This window comes from Lytechinus pictus, chromosome 8 (assembly GCF_037042905.1).
Source record: "Lytechinus pictus isolate F3 Inbred chromosome 8, Lp3.0, whole genome shotgun sequence".
NCBI lineage: Eukaryota > Metazoa > Echinodermata > Echinoidea > Temnopleuroida > Toxopneustidae > Lytechinus > Lytechinus pictus.
In genome coordinates this window covers 20,756,469-20,783,285 of record NC_087252.1, presented here as the reverse complement: position 1 = coordinate 20,783,285, position 26,817 = coordinate 20,756,469, and the positions used below count along the sequence as shown (strand labels likewise).

General features: G+C 36.2%; 1 protein-coding gene across 2 annotated transcripts; it reads right to left on the bottom strand.

The window, feature by feature from the left end:
- Positions 1 to 1,514: 1,514 nt before the first annotated feature.
- LOC129266722 (uncharacterized) lies at positions 1,515 to 20,976 on the bottom strand. Of its 2 annotated transcripts, XM_064103117.1 has the most exons (10): positions 20,790 to 20,969; positions 20,583 to 20,652; positions 18,191 to 18,397; positions 16,532 to 16,849; positions 13,867 to 14,154; positions 12,330 to 12,350; positions 10,344 to 10,601; positions 4,273 to 4,428; positions 2,803 to 2,861; positions 1,515 to 2,140 (listed from the first exon to the last, which is right to left on the bottom strand). In XM_064103117.1, the coding sequence occupies exons 2-10, from the start codon at positions 20,641 to 20,643 to the stop codon at positions 1,613 to 1,615; spliced, it is 1,896 nt and encodes a 631-aa protein (XP_063959187.1). In that variant the 5' UTR covers positions 20,644 to 20,652; positions 20,790 to 20,969; the 3' UTR covers positions 1,515 to 1,612. The 2 variants fall into 2 exon arrangements, with proteins under 2 accessions (XP_063959187.1, XP_063959186.1); XM_064103116.1 differs by having other exon boundaries at positions 20,583 to 20,976.
- Positions 20,977 to 26,817: the final 5,841 nt, after the last annotated feature.

Below are 26,817 nucleotides of genomic sequence, written 5' to 3'. Positions count from 1 at the left end.
TCTAATTCAACTCTTTTTCAGCAGGTGAAATGATAAAAATGACATTGTATAATAAGAAATATTTCATAAAAGAACTTGTCTGATCTTCAACGAAGTCTGCTAATCTGATAGTTACCATAGTAATAGCACTTCTCAGCCAATCAAAATCAAGAAAATGTTGATGGAACGCTCCCAGTTCGTGGTTTGCCCGTTTCCAAAATGACATCGCTAGCTTGTTCAAAGATAATTCAAAACAGGGAAAGTCTTCGCGTTGAATAAACACCCCAGCATTTTGCTCTCGACATACTGGAAAAGTTATTTCGAAACTTTTCGGCTATCCACTAGGCCTAGGGCCTTTATCAACGATTTGACCCGATCGGGTAGAAATTCAGAAGATTGTATGAGAAGGCAACCGGCCAGATTTAAATAGTCTCCTTTACACTTCTTTAAAGTACAACGACTCCATGTCCAATACTTCTTACCTTGTTGATGTTGAAATTACCACTCCCGATAGTTGTTTCATAAAGCTGTTCGTAAGTTAAAAGCGACTTTAAGAACGAATGGCGATCCTTTCTTATGGTAAAATGTGTACACCATTGGCGTTGGTTTAGCGCCTAAGAAAGGTTCGCAAGCCGTTCTTAAAGTCGCTCTTAACTTACGAACAGCTTGTTGAAACCGCGGCCCCCAGCTCAATGTGAATGTGCTGGCAAACGTAAGAATTTTTTTAACTTGGGCTATAATGTTCAATAAATTTACTCCTAAAAGGGAACATTCAGTTTGCCCAATTAAAGGTTTCTTACATAAAACCATGGTTGTACGTCCTTAACAAGGAATCATAGGCTTAAAAACAGGACTAGCATGACAAGTGATCCTTCAGCTCAGTCCTGTCTTTCAGTGCCACTGAATAGTATCTCAAATTAAGCTTTAAACACACCCTGACGCCGAAAAAAAAATCGGCGAAGCGCTTCCGGAATTCCTTGAACATCCCGTTAGTTCCAGTACCTCTTCCGAAGTTTCCCCCAACAAATTCACTTCGAGTCCCCTGGATTATTACCTCGACACTATCACAGTAGAAGTGTTTGAGCCGTGGTACTAAAATCAAGCATATAAGATAGTCCGTGTTTTGTAATGAAAAACAACAGCTATTATTATATCTGCCAGTAAGATTTTCATTTCTGATGTGATCGCGCCATGCGTTGCCTAAAAAGAATCAATGATAAGCCTACTAGGCTCAGGAAGCTACCTGATGGCACTTAAGTTGATTGCAGAATAGAGGCAAAAATAAGATAGCACCTAGTATTGGAAGAATATTTGGACTGCACCACCTTTCGCGGTTAGCTGTTTCATTGTCACGCCAATCCGCGTTGGCGATGTGGTGTTGAACCATTGATGCGCGTCGTTCAGTCCGATGGTATGCGAATGTCCCGTAAGTAAAAAGCCTATTCCATTTGGAACAATTTCTAAGTAATAGCTAAGTTACAGAGTAAGTGTGATTCTCGTTGTTTCTGCTGTTTGTTTTGTGTTTCCTTGTTATTTTTGTCATGCTTGTGGAATTGGTATTATTTGCAGTGGTCTTGCAGTTCTGTAAATGCCAAATTACCCCTTGCGGATGACAGCTTGAAGGAATTCTGAATTAAAGCTTCGTCTCCATGGGAATGCCAAGTCCATTACCAAAGTCTGTTAAATCGATATTTTCATAGTTTGGTTGCGTTTTAACCGGTTGGATACTGACCTCAGAAGACTTTATATCTTCCTCTTTCTCAAGTTCTTTTTTTTCTTTAGTGCCATCATCTTGATTCACATCGTCTTTCTCAGCTCCTTCATTCTTATCTACTTTGGCATTATCTTCATCAGCTTTGAATCCTTCCTCTTCTTCTTTCTCCTTCTTATCCTTCTTAAGTTTTTCCATGGCTTCCATATCGAGATTTGCGTACACTGTCGGCGTTTCTGTCTGAGTGGGCGGTGCTCCATCCGGATGGGCGTGGTCATGTGAAACTTCAACGTAGACCAATCCATCGGCATCCTTCTTGCGCATGCTGCTCATGGCGTCCCTGTCCAATGAGGCGTATACCGTAGGTTCTTCCGTCCTTATGGGCGGAGCATCAGTGGGATGGGCGTTTGCATGCGCTACTTGCACATACACAAGTCCGTCCTTATCCACCTATAAAAAAGATGAAGATCAACATCAATATGCATGGTCTTCACACGCAAATATAGAGTGTAATGCTTTAAGTAGGGGACTATTAACAGCTTTGCCACCTAAACGCACACACCCTCCCACCCATGCATTTCGCGATAGCCCGAAAATTTCATCACAAAAAAGTGAGGGATAGTACATCTATATTTCAAACCTTTTTTCGCACCCACCTTTAAAACCCCCTAATAGTCTTTGATGTCGTGTTGCCCCCGGAATAGTGAAAAGTGGAGCTCAATACTAATTGCTTTCATCAGTAACTTGCCCACTGCTAAGACCGGTTGGTTGTACGTAACTTCTGACAGTGTTCTCCATAGTCAAAGCAGGACTTGAAGAGCGTTTCATGAATATAGTACCTGTCGGACATTTTATCCGACAAATCAGGCTTACGTTATGTCCGACAGTTACCATAGAATATGCACTCCTCAGCGAATCAGAATCAGAGAAAGTTGTCAGATCTGACAGTATCTACATACATATGTATATATAATATGTTATATAAATTGCTATTTGATTTTATTGTGAATCACCCACAACTTCGTTTTGAAGACGTGTCCTTTATTTGTTGCATAAAGATGGTAACGTAGTATAATAGTAATTAATTGATCGGAAAGAATTCTATTTTATACCTTTCGCGAGTTGTCTTTTTTGATAACGCGCACCAATGTTTCCTCATCTTTCGAGTCATCTAAAACAGGAAATTAAAAGAAAAAAAAAACATTCAAATTATACAAGGTGCAACTAAGATGGATGTCATGGGACAGGAATAGAAACTTCTAAAAGTTATTCATTTTATTTGTATTTCACGCATCTCAAGCAGAATAGTGCATTTTCTTTCTACACCTTGCTTTCCTTTTTTCATGAAAATGTCTGTTCAAAAATTGAACCATGATATATATTCGGTTTCAATATTATACTTCTGTAAAAAAAATGAAACAAATTTTACAGGCAGGAAACAAAATCATAACTCCGGGGGGGGGGGGGGTTGACAGAGATATTAAATTACAAACAGGAGGGGGTACAGGATTTAATAGATTAAGGTTGGGAGTGGCTAAGAATAAAGGGAATGTATATTGATTTCTTATGAATTTTCAACAAGGAAACAAGCGAGTGATGGAGAGAGAGAGAGAGAGAGAGAGAGTGGAGAAGGGGGGGGGGGGTGAGTGTAAAATCATCATTCCATAATCACCATTACATGAATGCGCTACACAACAATTATAGTCTATAAATTCCAACATTTTTTATGACTTTTTTTACAGTCCTGCACAAATGGTAAACAACAATATTAATATCAACCCCCGCAAAAAAATGAAAATACCGAAGGCCAATAATCAATAATAGGGGCATTTAAGCTTTTTGATAGGGCATCCAATGCCGTGGATGACCTTGGATTAATATTCAAGCCCTGTTTTGCCGCTCAATAGGGTGTGTATTGTGTGTGGAGGTGCCGTGGCTGAGTGGTCTAAAGGCGACCGCACACCTTACGATTGGTCTGCGACCCGATTTCAGAATAAAATGTAGTAGAATTTGATGCTAATATTGAGACTTGGAATATCTTACTGTGTAATGTTCTAAATCATCCTACAAATACCTATGTTCAAATCTGTGACTATGCTATCATCCTTCTTAGAATAAAAGCGAATTCAATATCTAGTCGTAATGACGTCATAGCAGTCGTACGATTGGCTACGATTTGAAACTAATTTGGCCTTAACTCCAAAATAAAAGCTTGCAATCTTTCAAAATGGTTATATTAGTATTCTTTCAATGAATTTTAACCTCAAATAAAATGATATGTCCCATTCACATTTTCAGAAAATGAGCAAAATGCGATTTGTTCCAAAATCGGATCGCGAACAGTCGTAAGGTGTGCGGTGGCCTTAAGGCGCCGAGCTGACTAGACATTTGAAAGTCCGGGGTTCGATTCCCGGCCAAGGCACCTCCGCACCTATACGCCCTTGATCATGGTGTTTAATCGACAGTGCTCTTTTATCCTTCGTTCAAATAAATGTAAACGCAACATGCGTTATTGAAAACTAGGTATGCATTTGCTGTAAAAGGTCCTGTGCTCTGGCTCCGCACCGGTTCAAATGATTTACCTTTCATTCGCAGACAACCTACACCTGTCCAGATGCAGTTAATGAGAAAGATGAAGGCGGCCACGGAGACGAACAGAAAGATGGCCGACCCGGCAACAGTCCCAAGCAGGGTGAACATTGGAAGCATATTGAGTACACCTTCGGTTGAGTTCAGAACTAGGTGAATATCATAAGTGAAAAACAAAATGAATATGAAAAAGAAAATGAATTTGAGTTTGAGAAAATTATTTATCCAAATAAAATTTTGTTCTGCCTTTTACTGTAACTTAGAAAAATTGGCAAGCATAATGAGAGGTATACCATATATCATGACACACAGTTCATTTAAAAATGAATTTGAATGACTGGAACGCTCATAATTCTTTTTTATTTTTAAGACTTTCATTAAATTTGTATAACTTCGAACGAAAGAGACTCTCGGAGATAATTATGATGTAAATATCACGACACCGGGTTGCGATTAGACTAGAAATTCGGTTTTATATTCTTTTTACAAGATCAATCATGAAAAAAGAACGTAATCAGAATAAAATTGGAGATAAGAAATATTTTGTTGAATTTTCTATATCTGCGAAGAGCATGTCAGCATAGTTGAAAAGTACTTTCGGTCATAAAGGAGTTGACTAAACAACGAATCGAGTTCAACTTAAAAAAATAAACAATCATATAAAGATATGTTGGAGGAGAGACCTGCGGGTCACAGTTTGTGTGCGCGCCCTTTTAGGCGACCCAGATTGGCTAGCTCCTCCAAAACTGCGCCTTTGAATGCATTGGCGGCGGAAGGCAAACAATTTAGGGGGGGGGGGTCCACCTGAAATGTTGTGATGGACACAGGTAAAAAAATTTGACAAGCAAAAAAAAAAAAAAAAAAGGTTATCAACAAACTTAGAGGGGGACCTGTCCCCCCCGTCCCCCCCGCTTTCGCCGCCTATGTTTGAATGTCTTTGACAGATATATGGCGCTATAATAATACAAATGCTGTGCATCATCATCATCATCATCATCGTCTGATAGCCCCCCCAATCCATTGTAAGGGAGGAGGGTAATGCAGAGTAATTTTTAATTGTCTATTACAGAGTTCTAAATTTCGTAGACTATCATAGGTAACATTTTAATTTTTGTTAAAGCAGAACAATGCGTTTTGGACTTTTTTTTTTTTACTTGGACCCATTTCTTATCGAAAGAGATTGAGTTTGTGATATCGAGCACTAGAGTGGAGTAATCGACATACATACATTTTTTTTCTTCATAAACTTAAAGGATGCAATTGTTGTTACTTAAAGAGAATAAATATTACCTCTGACAAAGAGGAAACATAATTCGAGGGGTGGTGAATTATGTGAGAGAAATTAAGGGTGCATGTGAAAGAGGGAGAGGGAGAGAGAGAGAGAGAGTGAGAGAGAGGGGGGGGGGGCAGAAAGAAGATGACTAACATGGTGGAAAGATCACACTATGTCCACAGTGTGGAGCACAAAGTGATATCCCCTTCGCCTCGTTCTGTTTGAGCATTCATGAATTACATCCGCACTGCAGAACGCACTACGTGAACACACTGTGATAACTCACACTTTAGAGGTGTCCACAGTGTAAATCACATCTTCGCAGACACAACACTATTGGTCTACATTGTAACATTGTAACACCTAACACTGTTTAGTTGTGCACACTGTAAATCACATTTTCACAGAGTCCGCACTATGTGTATACAAACTGTGAACACTAACACTGTAGAGGTGTCCACAGTGTGAATATCATTTTCAAAGAGTTCACACTATGAACACACTGTGAACACTAACAATGTAGAGTTGTGTACAGTGTGAAACACATCTACACATAGTCCACACTATGTGTGAACAAACTGTGAACACTTACACTGTAGAGTTGTCCACAGTGTGAAACACATCTTCACAGAGTCCACACTATGTGTACACACTGCAAACACTAACAATGTAGAGTTGTGTACAGTGTGAAACACATCTTCACAGAGTCCACACTATGCGTGAACAAACTGTGAACACTAACACTGTAGAGGTGTCCACAGTGTAAATTACACCTTCACAGAGTCCACACTAAGAGTACAAACTGCAAACACTAACAATGTAGAGTTGTGTACAGTGTAATACACATCTTCACAGAGTCCACACTATGTATGAACAAACTGTGAACACTAACAATGTAGAGGTTTCCACAGTGTGAATATCATTTTCATAGAGTCCACACTAAGAGTACACACTGCAAACACTAACAATGTAGAGTTGTGTACAGTGTGAAACACATCTTTACAGAGTCCACACTATGTGTGAACAAACTGTGAACACTAACAATGTAGAGGTGTCCACAGTGTGAATATCATTTTCGTAGAGTTCACACTATGTGAACACACTGTAAACACTAACAATAGAGGAGTCAACAGTGTGAATCACATCTTCACAGAGTTAAATATATGTGTACACACAGGTCCGTATTCTAAAGTCAGGTTTAACTTAGACAACGGTCTAATTCTGTGCTAAAATTATGGGGAACCAAAAAAAAAAAAATCTGTTTCTAATGTTTATTTCTTATGCTTTCATAATGAAGAAAAATACTCCAAAATACTTAATTTATCATTCTCAGACAATTATGGACAATTAGGGTGTCATATGAGTCAATAAATTGGATGTGTAAGTTAGAGATTTGTGCCCCACTTGGCTCTCCATAGTTAAACCACAACTTTAAACCAGGGTTTAATTTAAACCCGAGTTCAGAATACGGGCCACAGTGATTAGACACTCTGGAGAGTTGTGCACAGTGTGGATATCATCGTCGCAGAGTCCACATTATGTGGACACTCACACTATATATGTGTTCACAGTGTAAATAACATATTTAGAGTCCACACTATGTGTGAACACCCTGTAAACACATCTTGAGGTGTCCATTTCGCTGTATAATCTTCATACTGCCAAATTTGAGCATTTAAACAGCGTGAACCACACGTCCTCACATTGTGAGGCCACAGTGTGAACACACTTTGTGACACTGTGTTCTTTCGAGTACTAGTAACCGAGATAAACAAGATTGTTCGGGGGAGGGGGAAAGGGGTGTGAGAACAGAGTCAGTGAATTAAACTGCTTATTTTTAGAGATGCAGAAAGAATTAATTCTTAGTAAATGAATCAAAGGGAAAGGTCTCCCAGACAAAAAAGTTTATTGTAAAAATAACAAAAAATAAATATAAAAAAAGATCGGCGAATAAAAGTAAAAAAAAAAAAATCATCACGAGCCACTGAAATATTGAAATTTATGGATTCTATATTACATAGCATATATGGGAAACTGCTCGTATATGATGTCACATATAAAAAAACTAAAATTCTAATAACTTCGTTTATCTTTAGTGGATTTAGTCGAACCTTCACCAGTGCATTTTATTATCTTTTCTGCTATTTTTACATCAAACTTTTCGGTCAGGGTGACCCCCCCTTTGATATAAACCTAATCCCTCAGAGCAAACACTCACAGTACAACAGCCTTCTTGTGTAAGGAAAGCAACAAACTATCTGCATCACAAATGAAAATAATCATTTTAAACACCCTTTCCGGTTTGGCTCACTTTCCATCCATATAAAAACATAGGTTTACTATCCTTCCTGTAAGCCTATATATTTATGCTTAAACACTGGCCATCTTCTTCTGTTTCCTTGTTCCAAATATTCTCATGATTATCGGTAATGTTTCTTCACCGTGGCCGTCACATATGAACGTTTTTGTCTTTAAAACGATGTATTATCTGTCAAATATGACGTATAATTGAAAGTTATGTGTCATTTTTTTTGGCAGACTGCACGCTACTGAAAATTGAGAAGGTTATGACATTATGCTATGACCAGCCGCGCCCCGTAGTATTTTGAAGAGAGTGGGGTGAGCAATGTGTCATGAAGATGAAAAAAAAAAGTAAAAAAAGGGTAGGCCTTTGATGCATTTATAGGCAAATCACTTTTCATTTGTTTCCCCTTATCTCCGTTTTCTTTTACGTTTTTCTTACTTTTCCTGGGCTCTGTAACACAAAGATCAGCGATCAATCGCTAAATGAACTGACCAATCAATATCAATGTTACACGTGCATTAGGTTTTAAATACTGACAAGGGACCAATCAGTGCGGTTCTTTCATATTTGCAATTCATCGCAAAGCTTTGTGTTACGGAGCCCTGAATCCCGTAACACAAAGGTCAGCGATTAATCGTATGGGGCTGGTCATGTAAAAAATCGCAATCATATGGTAATTTTTACGTTTTTGTACACGGTTTTGGAAAAAAGTGGGGGGCTGAAGCCCCCAGCCCCCCCCCCCCCCCGCGGCCCCTGCATTGTAGCCAATGGAATCAATTGTAGAAAAATGTTCTACGATCATTGTTAAGCTTTGTGTTACGGGACCCTGGTTTTCTTCTTCTTCAATTTACATCGCGCGTGAAGGGGAGGGGGGGGGGGGAAGTGGTGCCATAGTTGCTCCCCCCCCCACCGCTCTTTGGTGCTCCTTCTGTTTATGCTATCTTATGCCAATATAAATAATCGTTGATATTGTCATGAAACTAGGAATCATTTAATCAAATACTAGATATACTTAAATAAACATGAATATATTCTAAAGATTTAAGCGTGAGGCAAAACTGAGTCTTTATGATATCGTCTTGGCAGCTGCGACAGTATTTATGATTAAATAAGCATTTATAACCACCCTTCTTCCAAAAGAGCATGAAACTACTTCTGCTAAATAGACCATTTTCAAAAGCACAACTACTTAATGATCCCTACAAATAATTCACAGTACTTAAAATTTTCATTAAAATCAAATTGTATGTTTGTGTTGTGGTAACTGATTATTCTAATACAATTGTATAAGTGTTATTTCCTTACAACATTATTCATCAAAAGTGGCATGGAGTTAATAGAATGTGAATGGAGCATCGTAATTAATTTTTTTTTTAAGTCACGAATAGGAAACAGTATAATTTATTTTGTTTTGATGGGCAATTAAGCTATGATCGAAACCGCGACAATATCATAATACATGGTATAGACACAGGACCTAAACAATTGTAGACTGACTTGTCAATTCTGCAGGCGGCGAGATACAGGCATGGATAATAAAAGCCGATTGAATCATGGTGGGGGAAAAAGGAGTCATGCAATCTATTCCCCTACTATTTGACTAAAAATAGAAAATGACGATGACAACGATGAATTCACATGAGTGAATGACATTAATGGCATTGGTGATGATGATGATGATGATGGCATTGGTGATGACGATGTTGATGAAAACATTGGTGATGTAGGTGCACAATGGTGATAACGATAATGATTATGATGACGAGGGTGGTGTTTAACAAAAAGGACATGATAAAAACAATGATGTTAATGATATGACGATGATTAAGCTTCTGCAACTGCAGCAGATATCATTGAAATGACATAAATGTTGTTAATAATGATGATGATGTTTCTAATGATACAAGGATGGTGATGATGATGATGACGATAATGGCGAGAGTGGTGTTGTTGTTGAAGTTGATGATGATGACATTGACGGCAACGACAACAAGACTAAATGATAAAGCAGATCGAAAAAAATACAGATATGTATACTCGAATTCACTGCTCAATCACCGATAAACACTGTACTTTCATTCATATTCTTTGTCATAATTTTAGTGATCTTATTATAGCATACACATTATGTTACAATATTCTTGATTTTCTTGGGAACCAATTAATTCATAAGCCAAATGCAAAACAAATCAGTATAATTTTCAGACTAAAGTTAGATAGTTAGTTAGACAAAGAGATAGATAAATCAATTTTATTTTCACACGGTAAAAACCCCAAACAGATCCAGATTCTGATTTGGATTGTGGGCGTGACATGAATAGATATATACAAAGTAAAAGCTGCACATCTGAACATGTTCCATTCTGTGAATTCTTCAGGCTACCTTACCTGTACATACATATTATGTTTATGTCACAGGGAACTGTAGAGGCAATAAGAAATTGCAAGATTTGGGCAAGCCCCTTGCGTTGAGCGAGTATACTTACTAAATGGACGTGATGGTGGACTGCTGCACAATCCTCGACCACTGCTAACTAGCCTAAAGTCTGAAACATCTTCTATGGACGTATTTATGTACCGAAGTTTGTTCCCAAGTTCCAGGCAATTGCTCAAAGAGCAGTTGTCCCTTTGGTCCTGTGTCTTGACTACGGAGAAGCAGAGATCATCGGGAATGGTATTGTTGACTGGTAGCATACGCGATATCTTCAACTTCGAATTTTCTTGAGAAAATGTCATGATGACGCCTGTAAGGAAGATTCAACAAATCAATGCGATGGGATCTTATGTAATTGATTTGTTTAAAAAGACGATAAATGATATTGTATACATTAAAGCAGAAACGAACTAGCATAGTCTTAAAAGCGCCACCTCAAGTCCTCAACTACTCAAATCTGGCCATGTTCCTAACCCACAATGCAATATTCCTAGCAGTGTAGTCTTGTAATACAGTCCCACTTAAATAATAACATTCTAATTCATTACTCAATACATAATTTTATACGAAATTCTTATGTTACCAAGTACTTTCCGCTTAAAACATTTTAAATTAAATTACAACATTCTAATATATTACTCTCAATACATTTATACGGAAGTAATTATCTTACAGAGTTACTTTCCGCATATAACATTTTAACATCTCTATAATATATATTTTTTGTTCATATTATGACTAAAAAATAGGCAAAATTTTCAGCAATCTATGACACACAATCCATGAGAGACCACACACGTTGCTCACTTCGCCACTCCCCTTTGAAAGGAAATGGAGAAAAACGACGCTGCTCTGTGCCCCCCAAATAACTCGATGAATGTTTGGAGACGAAGTGAAGAGAGGTTTTATTTAAAAAATGAAACATTCGAAATGATAAAGATGATATGGCCTACTACATACCCTCAATGAATGAATAATAATAAATGATAAAATGAAAATAAGTAATAAATCATAAATTTACTTCCTTGTAAAAACAAGGAAGTAAATAAATTAGTAAACAAATAAATAAATAGATAAAGGAGAAGCAAAAGAGAACTTAAATGGCTTATGTATTGATACATGTACGTGATACCATTTAGGAGAGAAAAAGAGGCAGTCACAGAAAGAGAGCAAGAGAGAGAGAGAGAGGGGGAGGGAGACAGACAGGCAGAAAGAGAGAGAGATAGAGGAGAGAGGGAGGGGGAAGAGAGAGAGGGGTGGCAGGGGGAGAAAAAAGGGGCGGGTTAAGTGGGAGTTATTGAAGCATCCCTCCCATCATCATTATTCTCATTTCCCCTAGGGTTATAGAAGACATGAAAACCAGTCTACACACCCATTCAACGCACACGATAAACGAGAATTCTTTCAAGCAAATATTAATTGCTCTTCAATGTCAAAGGGTGATATATACAAAACAGATACAGAAAGACAAAAACTGCTTTCGAGAAAACCACAACTTACAATGCACGTATTATATCTTGTATGTGTATGTTTATCATAATTGCTAATGAATACTGCCGTAATCTGTAAGTTTCGTTCACAAGGAAATCCCTTGACCGGGACCCGCCTTAGAAATAGTTGCGATTGATCCGATCAACCATATGGACAGCCAACTACGCCAAATTGTAAAATGCATGTTTCTTCAAATTTATATCTAGATATGATGCATTATCATACAATCATCGTCTTGACAATCTGGTGTGCCCTTCTTTGTTTCTCTTTGTTTACAATGGACATTGTGCAAATTTCCTGTAGGGAAAATTATGACATTGATGGATTTCCATATAGGCCTAGTTGATCGAGGTCGATAGGGTCAATCGCAAATAACTGTATTAAAGACCAGGACCTGAACTACAATTTGTTATCAAAAGGGTTTTGGGGATTCAAGGCAATTAAAATATGGAAACCTGGAAAGTGAGGTCAAGTCATTAATAAAGTCAGGATAGTGCAAGAAGTGATAACATCGTTAGTGGCTAAAAAAAACAAGGAAATAACTTACCATAATATTCCGGCTTGGGTGCTAAAAGTGTGGAAGAAAAAATAGACTGATCATTTACAGATCAATGGATATTGTTGAGTAATTCATAGTACATTATCCGAATCTGCCTTTTAAAGAAACCTTTGATATGACGTAAATGACAATAAAATGAATTGAATTCTGTGAAAAACACCCACCAGTTTTAACATCGTGCTACAAAGAAAGGCACAATTTCACTGATACAGCAGGGGGGGGGGGGAGAAAAACAAGAGAGACAGAAGAGATATATATACCTGTATATATATATATATCATACATACACACACACATATATATATATATATATATATATATATATAATTTGTATGAGATAATTAAATAGATAGATAAATAGATAGAAGTGTAGGTAGAGAGATTTGATTGATTTGAGTTGATTTTATTTACCAATATAAAAACAAACATATAAAATTACAACATAATATAATAAATGATAAAATAACATTGGATAGATCGCCCTACTCAGCTGAGCCATTACAGCACAACTGTTCTGCAGAGGGATCCAGATAGAGACACGGACGAAAGGAATGTGTGTGTTTGTGTGTGAGGGGTGCGTGTGCGTGAGAGAGTGATTGAGAGAGAGAGAGAGAGAGAGAGCGCGAGAGAGTGATATCTAGATGGTGATAGGAGACTCGAAAAGGAAATAAATAGCTGGGGAATGATTGGAGAAATGAAATCTGCTCAGTGAGGGGATACAGCAAATAGGATCTTACTTTTCGTGCAATACTGGTGAATGTCGTGGCGTTGGGGTATCGACGCCAGTGCCCGGGGGGCCACTTACATTGACGAGTTGATACCATGCGCGACCAAAAAACACGTAAAAAGGATGTCTTTTTCAAGATAGGGCACGTTACGTACGTAACGTGTTAAGGGTGTCAAAAACACAAAAATAATTTAAAAAGGGTATCTATTTCGCTAGGAAAGCTACGTGTTTAGGGTCAAATTTGCGGGGATGATAAAACAAAATTAAAATGTTTTATAAAGGATATCCTTCTTGCCCCAACACTTCGTGTTTAGAGTCCAATTTGCGCGACGTGTGGAAGGCACTGGGGCCGTACTAAACCAAATGGTGTGTAAAGGTAAAACCGACGACCGACGGACCCGTGACATAACAATGAAATATCGCTGTACTTGTCTAGGGGCTCATTTCAGGGAATAGAGTATCGTTTTGTTTCCAATACTTGTTAAGGGTAGGGTTTCAGACGCCAATACTTGTTAAGGGGTGCATTTTCAGAATATGGAAAATACGTGTTTAGGGTGCTTTTCGAGACCCCATGGTCGCGCATGGTATCCACTCGTCAATGGAAGTGGCCCCCCGGGCGCCAGTGCCGAGTTTCATTATTATTTATGTGGAATTTTCACCTTATGAAAATACTTTCGTAATCCAATACACAGATTAATTGTCAAACTACGTAGCATGGAGATATGTACACTTATCATTTTACAAATGGATTTGATTTGAATACTAGTAAACCGTTTATTAAATTAATTAATTACTTACGGGCAGTGGAAGTTAGCTTAGACGCCACCACTCCTCCACCTGTCAAATTCAGAGTCAGATAATACCACTGGAAAGGTTCCAAGCCTGTTAGGTCATAACTAGTCCCGTTAACGTCAATCGGCTCATTGCAGACCCGACAGTTCCAAGGATCCGTTGTCTTCAAGATATCAGAGGACGCATGGCTGCAGTTGCAGTATTCAAGAGTAACGTTGTCAACGTCCCAAGAAAGGGTGAGACTGGACGACGTCACGTTTTCAACCCTAATTTCGCCAGATGGGCTGAGGTCACCTGAAGAATATACAAGAAAAAAAATGATCGCAATGACATTAACTGGATTTAAAAGTGATCAATGTGATATCCAAGAATAAGAAATGTATGCTACACAAAATACACACTACTAAAGAACCTACACTAGTTACCGATACGGCAGAGAATATATAGCATTCAAAATTTTACTAATTCAAAGCACTTCCTGGTCATGCAAGCTCTACATCACAGAATTGTCAAGTTATACTCCAGTCATCATGGTTGCAATTTGCGCATTTCAATAGATTCACTCTTTTTACAGATCCCATTCTTTAAAAAAAATGACGCCCGGTGATCGAGCATTTGCTTGTGTTAGCCCCCAAGCTATGGAATAGTTCACCCCTGGAAGTCAATAAAGCGCCATCAGTAAAGAACTGCAAATCATAAACTCAATATAGTTACAATATATACCTTAGGGACTAGTTTCTGCGTTCTATAAATCAATACATCATAATCATCATAATCATCATCATCATCGTCATCGTCATCAATATTATTATTATTAGTATGGTTATTATTATTATGTTACCAGCCACTCCAAAAACGAACAGTAAGTCGCTAGGAAAGTTTTCTGTAAATATACAAAATTGCAACAAAAAAAACCAAAAGGCAAAAACAGTAATTGGTTTTTCTGAAAGAGTTATACTTCTTCTAACATACTTTTTAATTTTTAAAATATGAATGTAAAGTTGAAATAAAAAACAAGATACAAGATTTATTTGACAGCATTTCTCGCGGATTGCTTGGAAAAGTTTCACTGAGATCGTACAATGTCCACATTTTATGCTTGAGAGACTAAGCCCAAAACTTCAAAGTTTGTTTTCTCTTTATATTTTGAAACCGTCGCTGACCTTTTCCTGCATTCAAACAAGTATTTGTGAGGGCTGTTGTTCATCACCTTTTACAAGTTTTATATCAATTCAAAGCCTATCATGTACATTTTTCAAGCTCACTGAAAATCTCAAACTTAATTTTGGCGATTTATTTTTGGTTTTAAGTTCGCTGGTCCCTTATTATACTCAAATTATTATTTAAAAAATTGAATTAACGATTTTTTTTCTCAAAGCAGTCCCACCATCGAAATATCGCCAATGTTTGGCTATGTCATTAAGATTAACATAATAAGATTTACCGGTCGGGAGCCAGTTTCACCACTGTAGATAGATAAGATAGATGAATTTTATTTTCACATGGTAAAAACCCAAACAGATACATAGTTACATTGCATTGGGGCCGTGCCATAAATGAAATATACAAAGTAAAAGGCACCCAATCTCAATTCGTGAATAAGACATAAAACTTAATAATCACAATTCTAACAGAGTAATGAATACAAATGGGTACAGTTTATACCAATAATTACATATTATAATCAAATATAAAGTTAAAATCGTACAACACACCTTAGGTATGAATGCACAATATAGATAATAGAACGTCCTTTTAGTTTTAGGACTAGATATTGCTCAAATACATAATTATAAATTGGATCATTTGAATTGACTGAAATAATCCCTATAATAACGACACTGGACACTCACACACTCAGCCATACACATCCACATAGGCTATACATCCCCTACATACCCTCATCAACATCATCTTCAAGTCAGACCCCCTATCAGGAGCGGATCCAGGATTTTCCAAGGGGGGGGGGGCAGGTTTTCCCCGAGGAAAATTTGACAAGTAAAAAAAAAGAGAAAAAAGCTTTCGGCCAAAAATAAACGTAATTTCGCCAACATTAAATTTGAAAAGCAAAAAAAAAAAAGGTTTTCACGCCAAAACAAAAGTAATTTCGTCCACATTAAATTTGACAAGCAAAAAAAAAAGAACAGAAAGAAAAAAAGAGGTCCTCACTTGTGTATGGACGAGATATTCCCATTAAAATACATGCTGTGACTTTCAAGGGGGGGGGGCTCTTGAGCAAGAACGGCATATGCACATTAAAGTTTTTATTACGGCTCTGAAGGAGGAGGGGGGGGGGGGGGTACGACGGGCCGGATGAGCTAGCCCCATCCTGGATCCGCCATCGCCCCATAACCATGTTATAACGCACACAGGCATGTAAGGTATACAAAATGATGCAAAGGAACAATGCAGAACAAAAAAATGCAAACTAAGGCGAGAGACTCCCCCACAACCCCCCTCTTTGTCCATCATTTCCTTAAAATTAGTAAAGCCCTTTTGAAACTGTTAGTAGTATTATGTACATTGTTGCAGTTGAATAGGGGGTGAGTTCCAGCATGAAACCCCCCCCCCACCCCCGCCGAACATAAAAGATATCTTACAAGATTTGGTTTTTGCTTGTGGAATATTTAGGGTTACTGTGACTGTAGCAATAGTCAAATTGATCACTTACCTTCGATATTCAATGTTACAGATGCATTTCGGGAGTTCCAAACATTTGACACAGAAGGAGACACTCTACATGTCAGGTTCTCTCCATGATTGTTCGTCGTTGGCGTGAACAAAAGACAACTGGTTGCGTTGATGAGACTTGATACGTCGTCTTGGTTGGAGTGAATAGTCGCGTTCATTGTGATGTTCACTTCACCAGGTCCAAGGAACCATTCAATGATAGGTGCAGGGTAGACGTTGTAGATTGTGCAGTTCTGCATGCTAGTTTGCCCAACAGTCAAAGTATCAGGGGTTGAGATCATTGGTAACCCTTCTGGACCTATAATGCAAACAATAACATACAATGGTAATATAAGTAGAAAAATGTCAGTGGAACACCACAACAAGTATTTGAGACAAAAAGTATAGCACGACATGACGCAAAATAGCATCAAATCAGGTTTTGATTTATTTATTTCTATTCATTTTTTTTACATTTTCACTAATATAATGCCATTTTATTTTTCTGTATAGCAAGGGCGAAGATACTTTCTTAATTTTACAACTACAAACATGGGCTGAAATCCCAGGGGGGACGCGCCACCCCAATTTTTTGAAGGGGGGGGGGGGGGTTGAGGGGACACAATATCAAATGTCCCCCACTATTTTGTGGTCTTTTATAACAAAAAAATACATCATTCAAAATCGTAATAACAGATGTACAATTGAATTTCTAAATATATATTATATCGATATACTTGGGTAGAAAAAAAGCGTATCGGTTCGACAAGTCTCGAAATATGAAATATTCTAATTTTCTCCTCATTGTCAAGGGAAACAACAATTAATTCCTCCCGAACATGTGTAATTAGTATTGTTTATGGTTCATATATGGTTCATTCAAGTTGGTCCTTATATATTGTCAAATCTGTAAAAAATTAAATATTGTATAATTCAAACAATACAAAACAAAATAAATAGTGAGTGAGAGACATCATCGACTGTCTCATTTGCATGTCACTATGAGTTGTGCATATCACTGTTTTGTGAAAAATGAGCGAAGTTTTAAAACGCCATAACTTTCTTATTTTACATCCGATTTTGATGAGATTTTCAGCATTCTGCTAGTTTGATTTTTCTCTTTCGCGCTTGCATAAATTATTTAGTTACATACCTATCTTGTTCATGATAAGAATATAGTGCATTATGTCAATGTGTTTCAATGTGTGTGTGTGTGTGTGTATATATCTATGTAAAGAAAAATCGTAAACTCAATTGTGTCCCCCCGCCTTTGAGGAGAGATTTCCGCCCGTGACTAGAAATCTAATAAAGTTAAAGCATCTCAATTCCAATGAATGACAATTATGAAATAATGTTATTTGTAATCAAATTTTAATTAGACTGTATTGACCAAGTTCTTATTCTTTTATTTCAGTTTTTGGAAAGTTTTAACATTTCTTGACTTATTCAAATTTCATTTTCAAATCCTTTTTTCTTTTTACTTTAACCAATTAACGTAATTTGTACCTATTAAGGGTTGATCGACACATCAACTTCTATTTTTTTTTTAAATATGTCAAATATACATGGTTTCGGATTACGAACTCTTATAGAAGTACAACAAACAGGTGATGATAAAAAAAAATGATTACATTATTTTGAATTAAGATAAGCTACTTGCCATGTACGCAAAATGTTACGTTTGTCAGATTTCCAGTGGAGGTCTTAGTTACACAAACGAGTGCGTTCCAGATCTTGTAACCACTAAAAGAAGATCGCGACGGTTGTTTGGTGGAGGGGCAAATGATACCTCTCGGGTACTCTTGGAAGACATCCGTTGCATTCTCTCCATCCACACCACAGTTGCTTGGATCCTCATTGGCATCAACTAAATGTATATAAGATGGTACATAAACTTCAAACTGATATGCCCTTTATGAAGCAAAAACTATGGTTTTCATTGATGTAGATATTGAATATAATACCAAGTGAAAAAGTAGCAACCAAATGTCACTCTATAAAACAAAATATTAAATCAACAATCGAAAGGTTCGAGGAGCACCGTAACTACCTTTTCTTTAAATGGTTCGTCTTCGACCAAACGCTTAGGTTGTTGGATTCAGCTTTATGTAAGGGTAGATATCATTTGAAAAAGGTTGTCACTTCCAAACCTTCAATTGTTGAATTAACATTCTATTTTTTTTAGTAGAGGTGTGCTACACAGGGGATAAATAAGGGTGATGTTTCAAATTCCTTAGGGCACCAGCTTATTAGATGCAGTGTCATCTCATGAGCATTTTGATACCATTTTTATTGAAATCGGCCAAAAAATGAGAAGGTGCCGACCAAATATGTCATCTGGGTGGGCGTGGACCTGAATAGGCCAAATATGGGCGTGTCTGAGTGTATTTTAGTAATCACTTGAATGTTCAGTATCCATATTTGGTGATTTTTGTGTTGATATGCATGTTTTCATATGTAATCCAATGAAACTATTACAATCAATGAAAGAGCTGATCTTTAGGGAAAATTTTTAAATTTCTTATCAATCTAAGTCATTTATTTGGCCACCAGGTCATGTGACCTTGAACACTGATCAGCAGACGGCCATTCCTTTGACATACATGTACATATATACGTCATGTATTTCTTTGTTTTTTGACTTCTTGGTCTTTATTGCTTTTTAATAGAAATTGTCAGCGATACTACTTCAGTCATAAATAACATGAAAAATCAAATTTTTTCTAGTCCTTAAAAGTAATAAATAAAATAAAAAACAAACTTATAATTTTGAATACAGTAGAGAATTTGCACTTGGCCTGGCGTAATGTTGCATAACTTCAAAACTGAACACCAAAGTGTCGAAAATTTGGTCTAAAACTTGCGCAAGACTCGAAAGTAAAAAGTCAGCGAGAGGCGCTTTAAAAAAAAGCTTTAATTTACTGCAAAATAAATGTAAAAGTTAATGGACGGACGGACAGACGGACGGACACCGAGCGTGATACCATAATACGTCCCGTCTAGGACGGGCGTATACAAAATGCAAAATATACACATTTCCAATGGGGAGTGGTCCCACGTGGGACCAAAATTGTTTATGGGGCGACACCTTATCAATTTTGGACCGAGTTTGATAAATGAGGTATAGCAAAATGCTTAGGAGAACACCTCTTTATTTAAGCTGGTGCTCTAAGAAAACTGAAACATCACCATTTTATAGCCTACCTCTATATAGAGTAGGCCTACTATTACCCCAAACAGAATGATATAACACCAAATATTTAACACTTTAGGGTCCTTAGGAATTTCAACTGGTGTCAGTTAACACCCCGACCGGATTTTACAGCGCTACACTTAAACATAACATTAGTTGATATTTTCGGTTTTCTACCATGTATACGTCAACACTTTACAAATCCTTACATAAATCCTAACACGGCTAAGCTCCCAAATAATGCTTTCAAAGCAACAACAAAGGCAACGTATACAGCAACATCAACAACAACAATAAAAGGAACGCAAAAATCAAATACCAAAAATAACGGCGTCATAATGATAACAAAAACAGTCATGAAAAAAAAAAATATCAAGAAATCCGAACTTAACTTATGCTTATTTAAAAAAAAAATAATAATCAATAGAAAATATTAGAAACTTTAAAAAGATGATCTCAATTTGATAATGTTTCGACAGATACTCTATTATACTGTGCACACCTTAAAGATGGCCAAAATGATTGAAAGCAATACACTTTGACAAGTATTTTATGATGTCATTTTATTTAACATATGGGCGTATGCCATGAATACAGACGACTTAAAATTCATTTACACTTTCTGTACTTTGCTCGATAGCAATTAAAATAAAACTTGCAATACAACAAACACGAAGCTACAATTCTCCTGATAATATTTGTCACGTTGCCTGCAGTGATATCTCGACATTAAGACACGTTTACTTCAAATTATTAATTTGTTTCCTCATAAGAACACAATTAACTCCTTTTGGTAACGAACAACTTCTATGGTTTGAACAGCTTATTCTAAGAATAATGTGACAGATTATATACTGACCTGTTCTCATTATGACCAAAATCACAACGAACTCGATGATGAATGGGATCACAGAGGCCATTATGATGATCTAGCCGTTTAAAATCACAAGCAGAAAATGATTGAAATTAGTAATTGCTTTGTCGGGCGTAATGTTCCAAACGCTGCGTCAAATTCGATCCGTAGTGCACAAGTAAAGTCAATCAATTTGACATATAAACCTATCACTTAACTGAGCTTCGATGAAAATCGTAATGACAGTCTAGCAGCCTCGACCAACACCAAAGTCAATGGATGAATACACCGATGAGACTGAATGAACTGATCGAATGACAAAATGCAATATATTTTTGCCAAAAGAAATATGAAACATCGCAGTTATCATTTTACGACTGTGATAATTGCGCTATTGGCTGACAGGTACTTTCCATTCGTTACTTTGACTAATAAAGTTAGGCCACGCCCACAAAATATTTATTGAGCGTTTATTTCTAAAAGGCGCCGACTTCCCGTTTATTACTTCCGAGCTAAAAGAATTAATGAGCAGTGATTTTATTTTGTTTATACATTTTCTGCAGAAGTCTTACAATGAGTGATATACATGTACATGTATAAAAAGCATTGTTATTTCATAAATTCTCCCAGAAATAATAATAATAAAAATGAGTTTAATTTGGGAATCTAAGCTCCAAGGAACTCTAGCGTACAGATGATCTTCTGGCATATACCCACCAGCATCGTTTTTTTTTAATTAAAAAAGAATATATCATGAAATTTGATGGAAAAAGTGATGAATGTCGAGGCTGCTAGACTGTCATTACGTAATGACACTTTACAGTGCGTATAAAAAAAAGTTTACACTTAGAAAAAATCCTGTAAAATTATATATTTGTAATATCCTGAAGCAAATGACGATGTAACTGTCACAAAATATATCCGCTTGAATTAGCACCACTTACTTTTGAAGTTAGTGAAAAATGATTTGCGCAGAACTTTGAAATAGTTATGCGAATAAAAGTAGACCTTATTCATGAAGAACACGTAGAATTTAGCTAGTGAATTGATTTGAAGATATCTTTTACCTTTTATAACTTGTTTCCTTGCCCAAAACACTTCGAAGAGTGCATTGCGCCCCACCCCACTCCCCCACACACCAAGGCCACCGTGACGATATTTGCTTTATACCGAGCTGTGATTTACATGAAATGGCTTAGGCTTCATTTTCATTTTGTTAATCATTCTCGAGCTTGGGAAATGTGTGGAGAAACAAGTATTAAATGAAAAATGAAATGTAAACGCACTGTAAATGAAAAAAACTTAGTGAAAAAAATGCTGGAGATGTCTGATATAAACTTTTGTTCAGATTCAGTTATGTCCTCAGATCCAGCTGGCACAAAAAGGGTAAAGGTTGTGCTTAGTGCTTACCAAGTGTTGAAATTTCAATTTGGGTGGCAAAATTGTTACAAAATGCTTGAATGTATCCGTTTTATTTCAATTGACTAAAAGTGTAAGGGAAATGTATGAGAAATGTTTTGCAGGGTAAGTTTGATTTCGCCCTTTCCCCTTGACACAGCGTGAAAACGAGCATTTCTGCGCAAACAGATTTCTGCGAGCTTTACCAAAGTGGGCCATGCTCATTCAAGTGTAACATTCTGTCAAAGCTTTTACTTTCATTGGATAGATGAGACCCAAACCCAAGCTTATATGTGAAATAAATTACCCACATGTTGTATATTTTTTAATTCCCTGGGCTTTTTCAAAGTGTAAACCTTTTTTTTGATACGCACTGTAGCAGCCTTAATCAACACCAAAGTCAATGGGTGAACACTCGGAGGGGACTGAATGAACTGATCGAATGTCAAAATGCAATATGAGCCAAAAGAAATATGATGAAACATCGCAGTTATTATTTTATGACAGTGATAATTGCGCTATACTCTATTTGATACTTTCGGTTCGGCATTTGTTTTATGAAGTTAGGCTACGCCCACAAAAATATTTATTGAGTGTTTATTTCTAAAAGGAGCTGACTTCCCGTCTATTACGTCCGAGGTTAAAAAAAAATAATGAGTAGGTAGTGGTTTTATTTTTAACATTTTCTGCAGACGTCTTACGACTACTGATATATAAAAATCGTTATTTATTTCATGAATGCTCCCCCAAAATAATACTAATACTAATAATTTGGAAGTAGGCCTAGCTTACTAGGAACTCTACTAGCGTACAGTGAATTTTCTGTCATAAACCCTGCAGCATTGATATATTAAAAAAAAGGTAATATCGTAACATTTGATTGAAAAAACAACAACTGCATGATGACAATTCGATTTTTATTGAATACATAAAAGCGAGAAATGTCTACATATCTCTTCTTGGTAAAATGTACGTTGTTGCATGAATCCAGAATAAAAATATATAGGCCTACATATGCATTTATCTATACCATAGTCATAGACTACATGGTCAAAATGCTGCATCCTGTGTACGCAGGAACGGCATGATTGGTTTGTCTTGAGCTGTGGCTTGTGCTTCCAAAATGGCTGTGAAAATTTTATTCAAGATTTACATTCTACATGAGATCACCTCAGTTGATATGAATATATGATAGACCAACCCTCATTTGCCGCATAAATTGTCCCATTTACACAAATTTTTGACTTTTTTGGTAAATGAACTTTCTTTGTTTTTCTCTGAATCATTCAAATGTGACCGGAATTTTGGTATAAAAACAATTTTGTGTATGTTAATGAAATGTACCCGAGGAAAATATCTCATATCATGTACCACATATAAAAAAATAATTTCTTTATGTATGTTATTGTGTAATGTGTAATTCATCGTGAGTAGGATAATATATATGGCACACGAGGATATATTGCCTTTGGTAAATATTGATATTTTGAACACACCCACACACGAAAACGCGAAATGAAGCTGAAATAGATGAAGAAATAACAATATGATGAGCAAAACTGAATGGGAAATTCAGCCCAATGATAAGTTTGTTTTCAGTTAAAAACAGCAGAAAAACGAAATAAACCAGTGATCGATTGTGCCAAAAATCTAGTCCATCAAAGAATACGACAAGGACAGAGGCGGATCTAGGTAGGGACACATCCGACCCGTGCCCCCCCCCCGCTATTGAGAGTCTTAGCAAATATTTGTAGCGAATCCTTTTTTTTTGCCTGTCAAATTATTCCTGACATAAACCACCTTTTTTTCCCTTTGGGAAAACTCTGGATCCGCCCATGAACAGGGTAATGAATTATTATACTAGTACATTCACTTTGTGACCTCACAATTGAGCAGCTACCCAATGAAGAAAATTATTTTCTTACCATCGCAAAAAATATATCACTCGGCAAATTAATTTCTACACATTTTTATGAGAACAATTTGTCATCATGAAGCATTTAAACATGTGATTTTTTGTTTATGTTTCACATCACATATGACTGCTTTGATGTAATATCACAAAATCAAGATTAAACAAAAAATCATAACTCTCCAATTTTTTTCATGGCTTTTCGTCAAAACTTAAGCAATGTTTCTCCAATTTTTTTATCCACCCCCCCCAAAAAAAAATGTCAACATCAAGGCGCATCTCCCCTTTGAAATAAAAATTCAAACACTGGAGACCTTTATCACAAGAAATTAGCTTGAAGGTATATGTTATAAAATACAGATTAACAAGATAGACGATGCACATATTTCAGCAGATGTGTAATAATTAACTTAATTGTATCAGCTTGCGCCGGTATATGTTTTCACAGGCTCAATATAAATGATATGGATCATCATCATAAATTCAATTACTGCCTTCCAGAAATATCTAAACATAAAACGTCATCCATTTCAAATCAATTATTTAATTAAATATTAACATTTTCTCTTGACTCATAAAGAACAATTATGTAACATGTATCACAATGTATGTATTATTAATACAATATTAATATTTATTTCACAATGCAAAATATATATACTCACAAATATTTTGAATACAAAACATGCACATATTATAAATGAGCAAGGCCCTTTCTTTGAGGGGGGGGGGGAATAATTTACAAGTATCAAAAAATAAATCGCAGCAAGCCCTATAATTTTTTGCTCACATATTTGTTGCACCCACAAAATCAATATTTTGCTTACAGTGCAAAAATATACTATTTTTCATAAATAAATTGAAATACAAGACATATCTAGGCCCTGTTACATAAAACATACAATCAATTCTAAGAATTAGTGTATCAGTGTAACTGTCAGTCCATGTACACAAAGTAAATTTGATTGTAAATATTAATTGTATCTCCTTATGTTAAACACCCCATTAAGACATGAATATTTTTTGATATAAATGGAATGATTCAATCTTAGAATATAATTTTTTATAATGAAATATATACTATTTGAAATGAAGTTGCTTGTATCACACAAAAATAGAATAATGAACAAAACAAAACAAAAAGTTAAAAAGCCAACACCCACAATAATATGAAATGAACAAAAACAATCGATATAATGATATTCTATATTGCTTATGCAGAGTTGAAGGATTTGACAATATGATTCTGTCAAACAGCTTTGGTTTTCATAGGTGCATACATTACATACACACATCATGGCCATTGAGACTATAAAGGCCTCTTTATAAATATATCAGCCATGTCTTTAAAACACAAAAAAACATTTCCAAAGTAGCTTTCTCTATATCCTCCATCTCTTTAAGACAAAAAAATTAGGATTTGTGATGAAAAGTCGCTTGAAGATTCCCGCGGGAAAGACAGATCTCGGACTGTGGTTGCGGTGCCCACACAACTTAAACATAACATCAAACATCATAAATCAATGTTTTTGGTGCACAATATCAAGTAAATAATTATGTTACAAAAAATATCACAAACACTTTCTCTTACAAAATCTGCTTCTAAGTTTCAGACAATATAATATGCAGAGGACTACTGGCATTGAATTGCATATATGCTCGAATTTGATATCTTAAAACATAAGCTAACCTTTATGATCCCTTGAGGGTGTATCTCAGCAAGGAACGTTTGCTTGCAGCTGTAGAGATATTTTGAATCGCCAATTTTTCGATGAATTATGGAAATGCTTACAAATATTTTGCTGCGACAGCAAAAGCTATTGCAAACTGTTTTGAAATGGACAATAATGTATACTCAAACATCAAACACAATTTTTTCTCTGTGGTTTGATATAGGAGCCATGTGCTCGCTAGCATTGGCGAATCAAAAAGAACTTTAGGGATATCATATTACAGTAATTTGCGAAAGCATATGACTGTTTCGCAAACATTAGCCAAGTGTGTGAAAAAACCAAACATTTGCAAAGAAATTTTGATTTTTTTTCTCGAAATTTCAGTGTGACAGCAAAAATCTTTGGCCACAAAATAAAAGTGAAAACTGTAAAAAAAAAACCTTGCAAAATTTCACATTACCTAAGCTATACAAGCAATCGACAGTTAGTGAGATACCCCCTTTAAATACATTTATCAAGATACTAGCTAAATTGAAGACTTTGTTTCTTTGGATCGTTTCCTTTATCAAGGTGCACATTCATAATAACAAATATTTTGTTTTTTTCAAGGCAACTCAGTGCAATCAGTCATAGCAAAAAGTACTGACTTAAAATACTGATGGAAATTTGCATATTTGGTGACATAACACTATACATATTTCTCTTGAAATACATTCCAATACAATACAATACATATTATGATAAAAATAGGAAAACAAAGCCATGTTCAGCACAAATCTTAAACAGAGTTGCGACTGATCCGATCAACCACAACTATCAAAAGCCTGCAAAGTCAACATATAAAATGCATTTTTATTCACAATGTTTTCTGAATGTTATGTAGTATATTCACACATTCATCGTTACCTTGACAATTCAGTATGCTTCTGTTTGTTTACAAAGGACGGTGGGTGAACATCCTACAGGAAAAAATATGACAATGATGGATATCCATAAAGTTGAGGTTGATTGGATCAATCACAATTCGTTGTAAGACGGGACCCAGAAGTAGACTACTACTACATGTATACAGTGACAAAATATGGTTTGAAAACCACTTTGGCAATACTATAATCTAACACCATATATCAATTCAAATTCCATACACACCTGAAAGCTTTCAACAGAAAGAAATTCAATATTATTTTTGGTGAAGGGAAGCTTGGTGCCCATATATCGCAACTCTTTCCAACCTAGTGAGCACAAAGCTATGTGCATC

Bases quoted from the DNA above. Each gene is read 5' to 3' on its own strand.
- LOC129266722 (XM_064103116.1), bottom strand. From the start codon at position 20,643: ATGGCCTCTGTGATCCCATTCATCATCGAGTTCGTTGTGATTTTGGTC. The intron at 16,850-18,190 runs GCAAGTAGCTTA...TTTGCATTATAG, and splicing joins CGTAACATTTTGCGTACATG to GTCCAGAAGGGTTACCAATG. The intron at 12,351-13,866 runs GTAAGTAATTAA...CCACACTTTTAG, and splicing joins TAAGCTAACTTCCACTGCCC to CACCCAAGCCGGAATATTAT.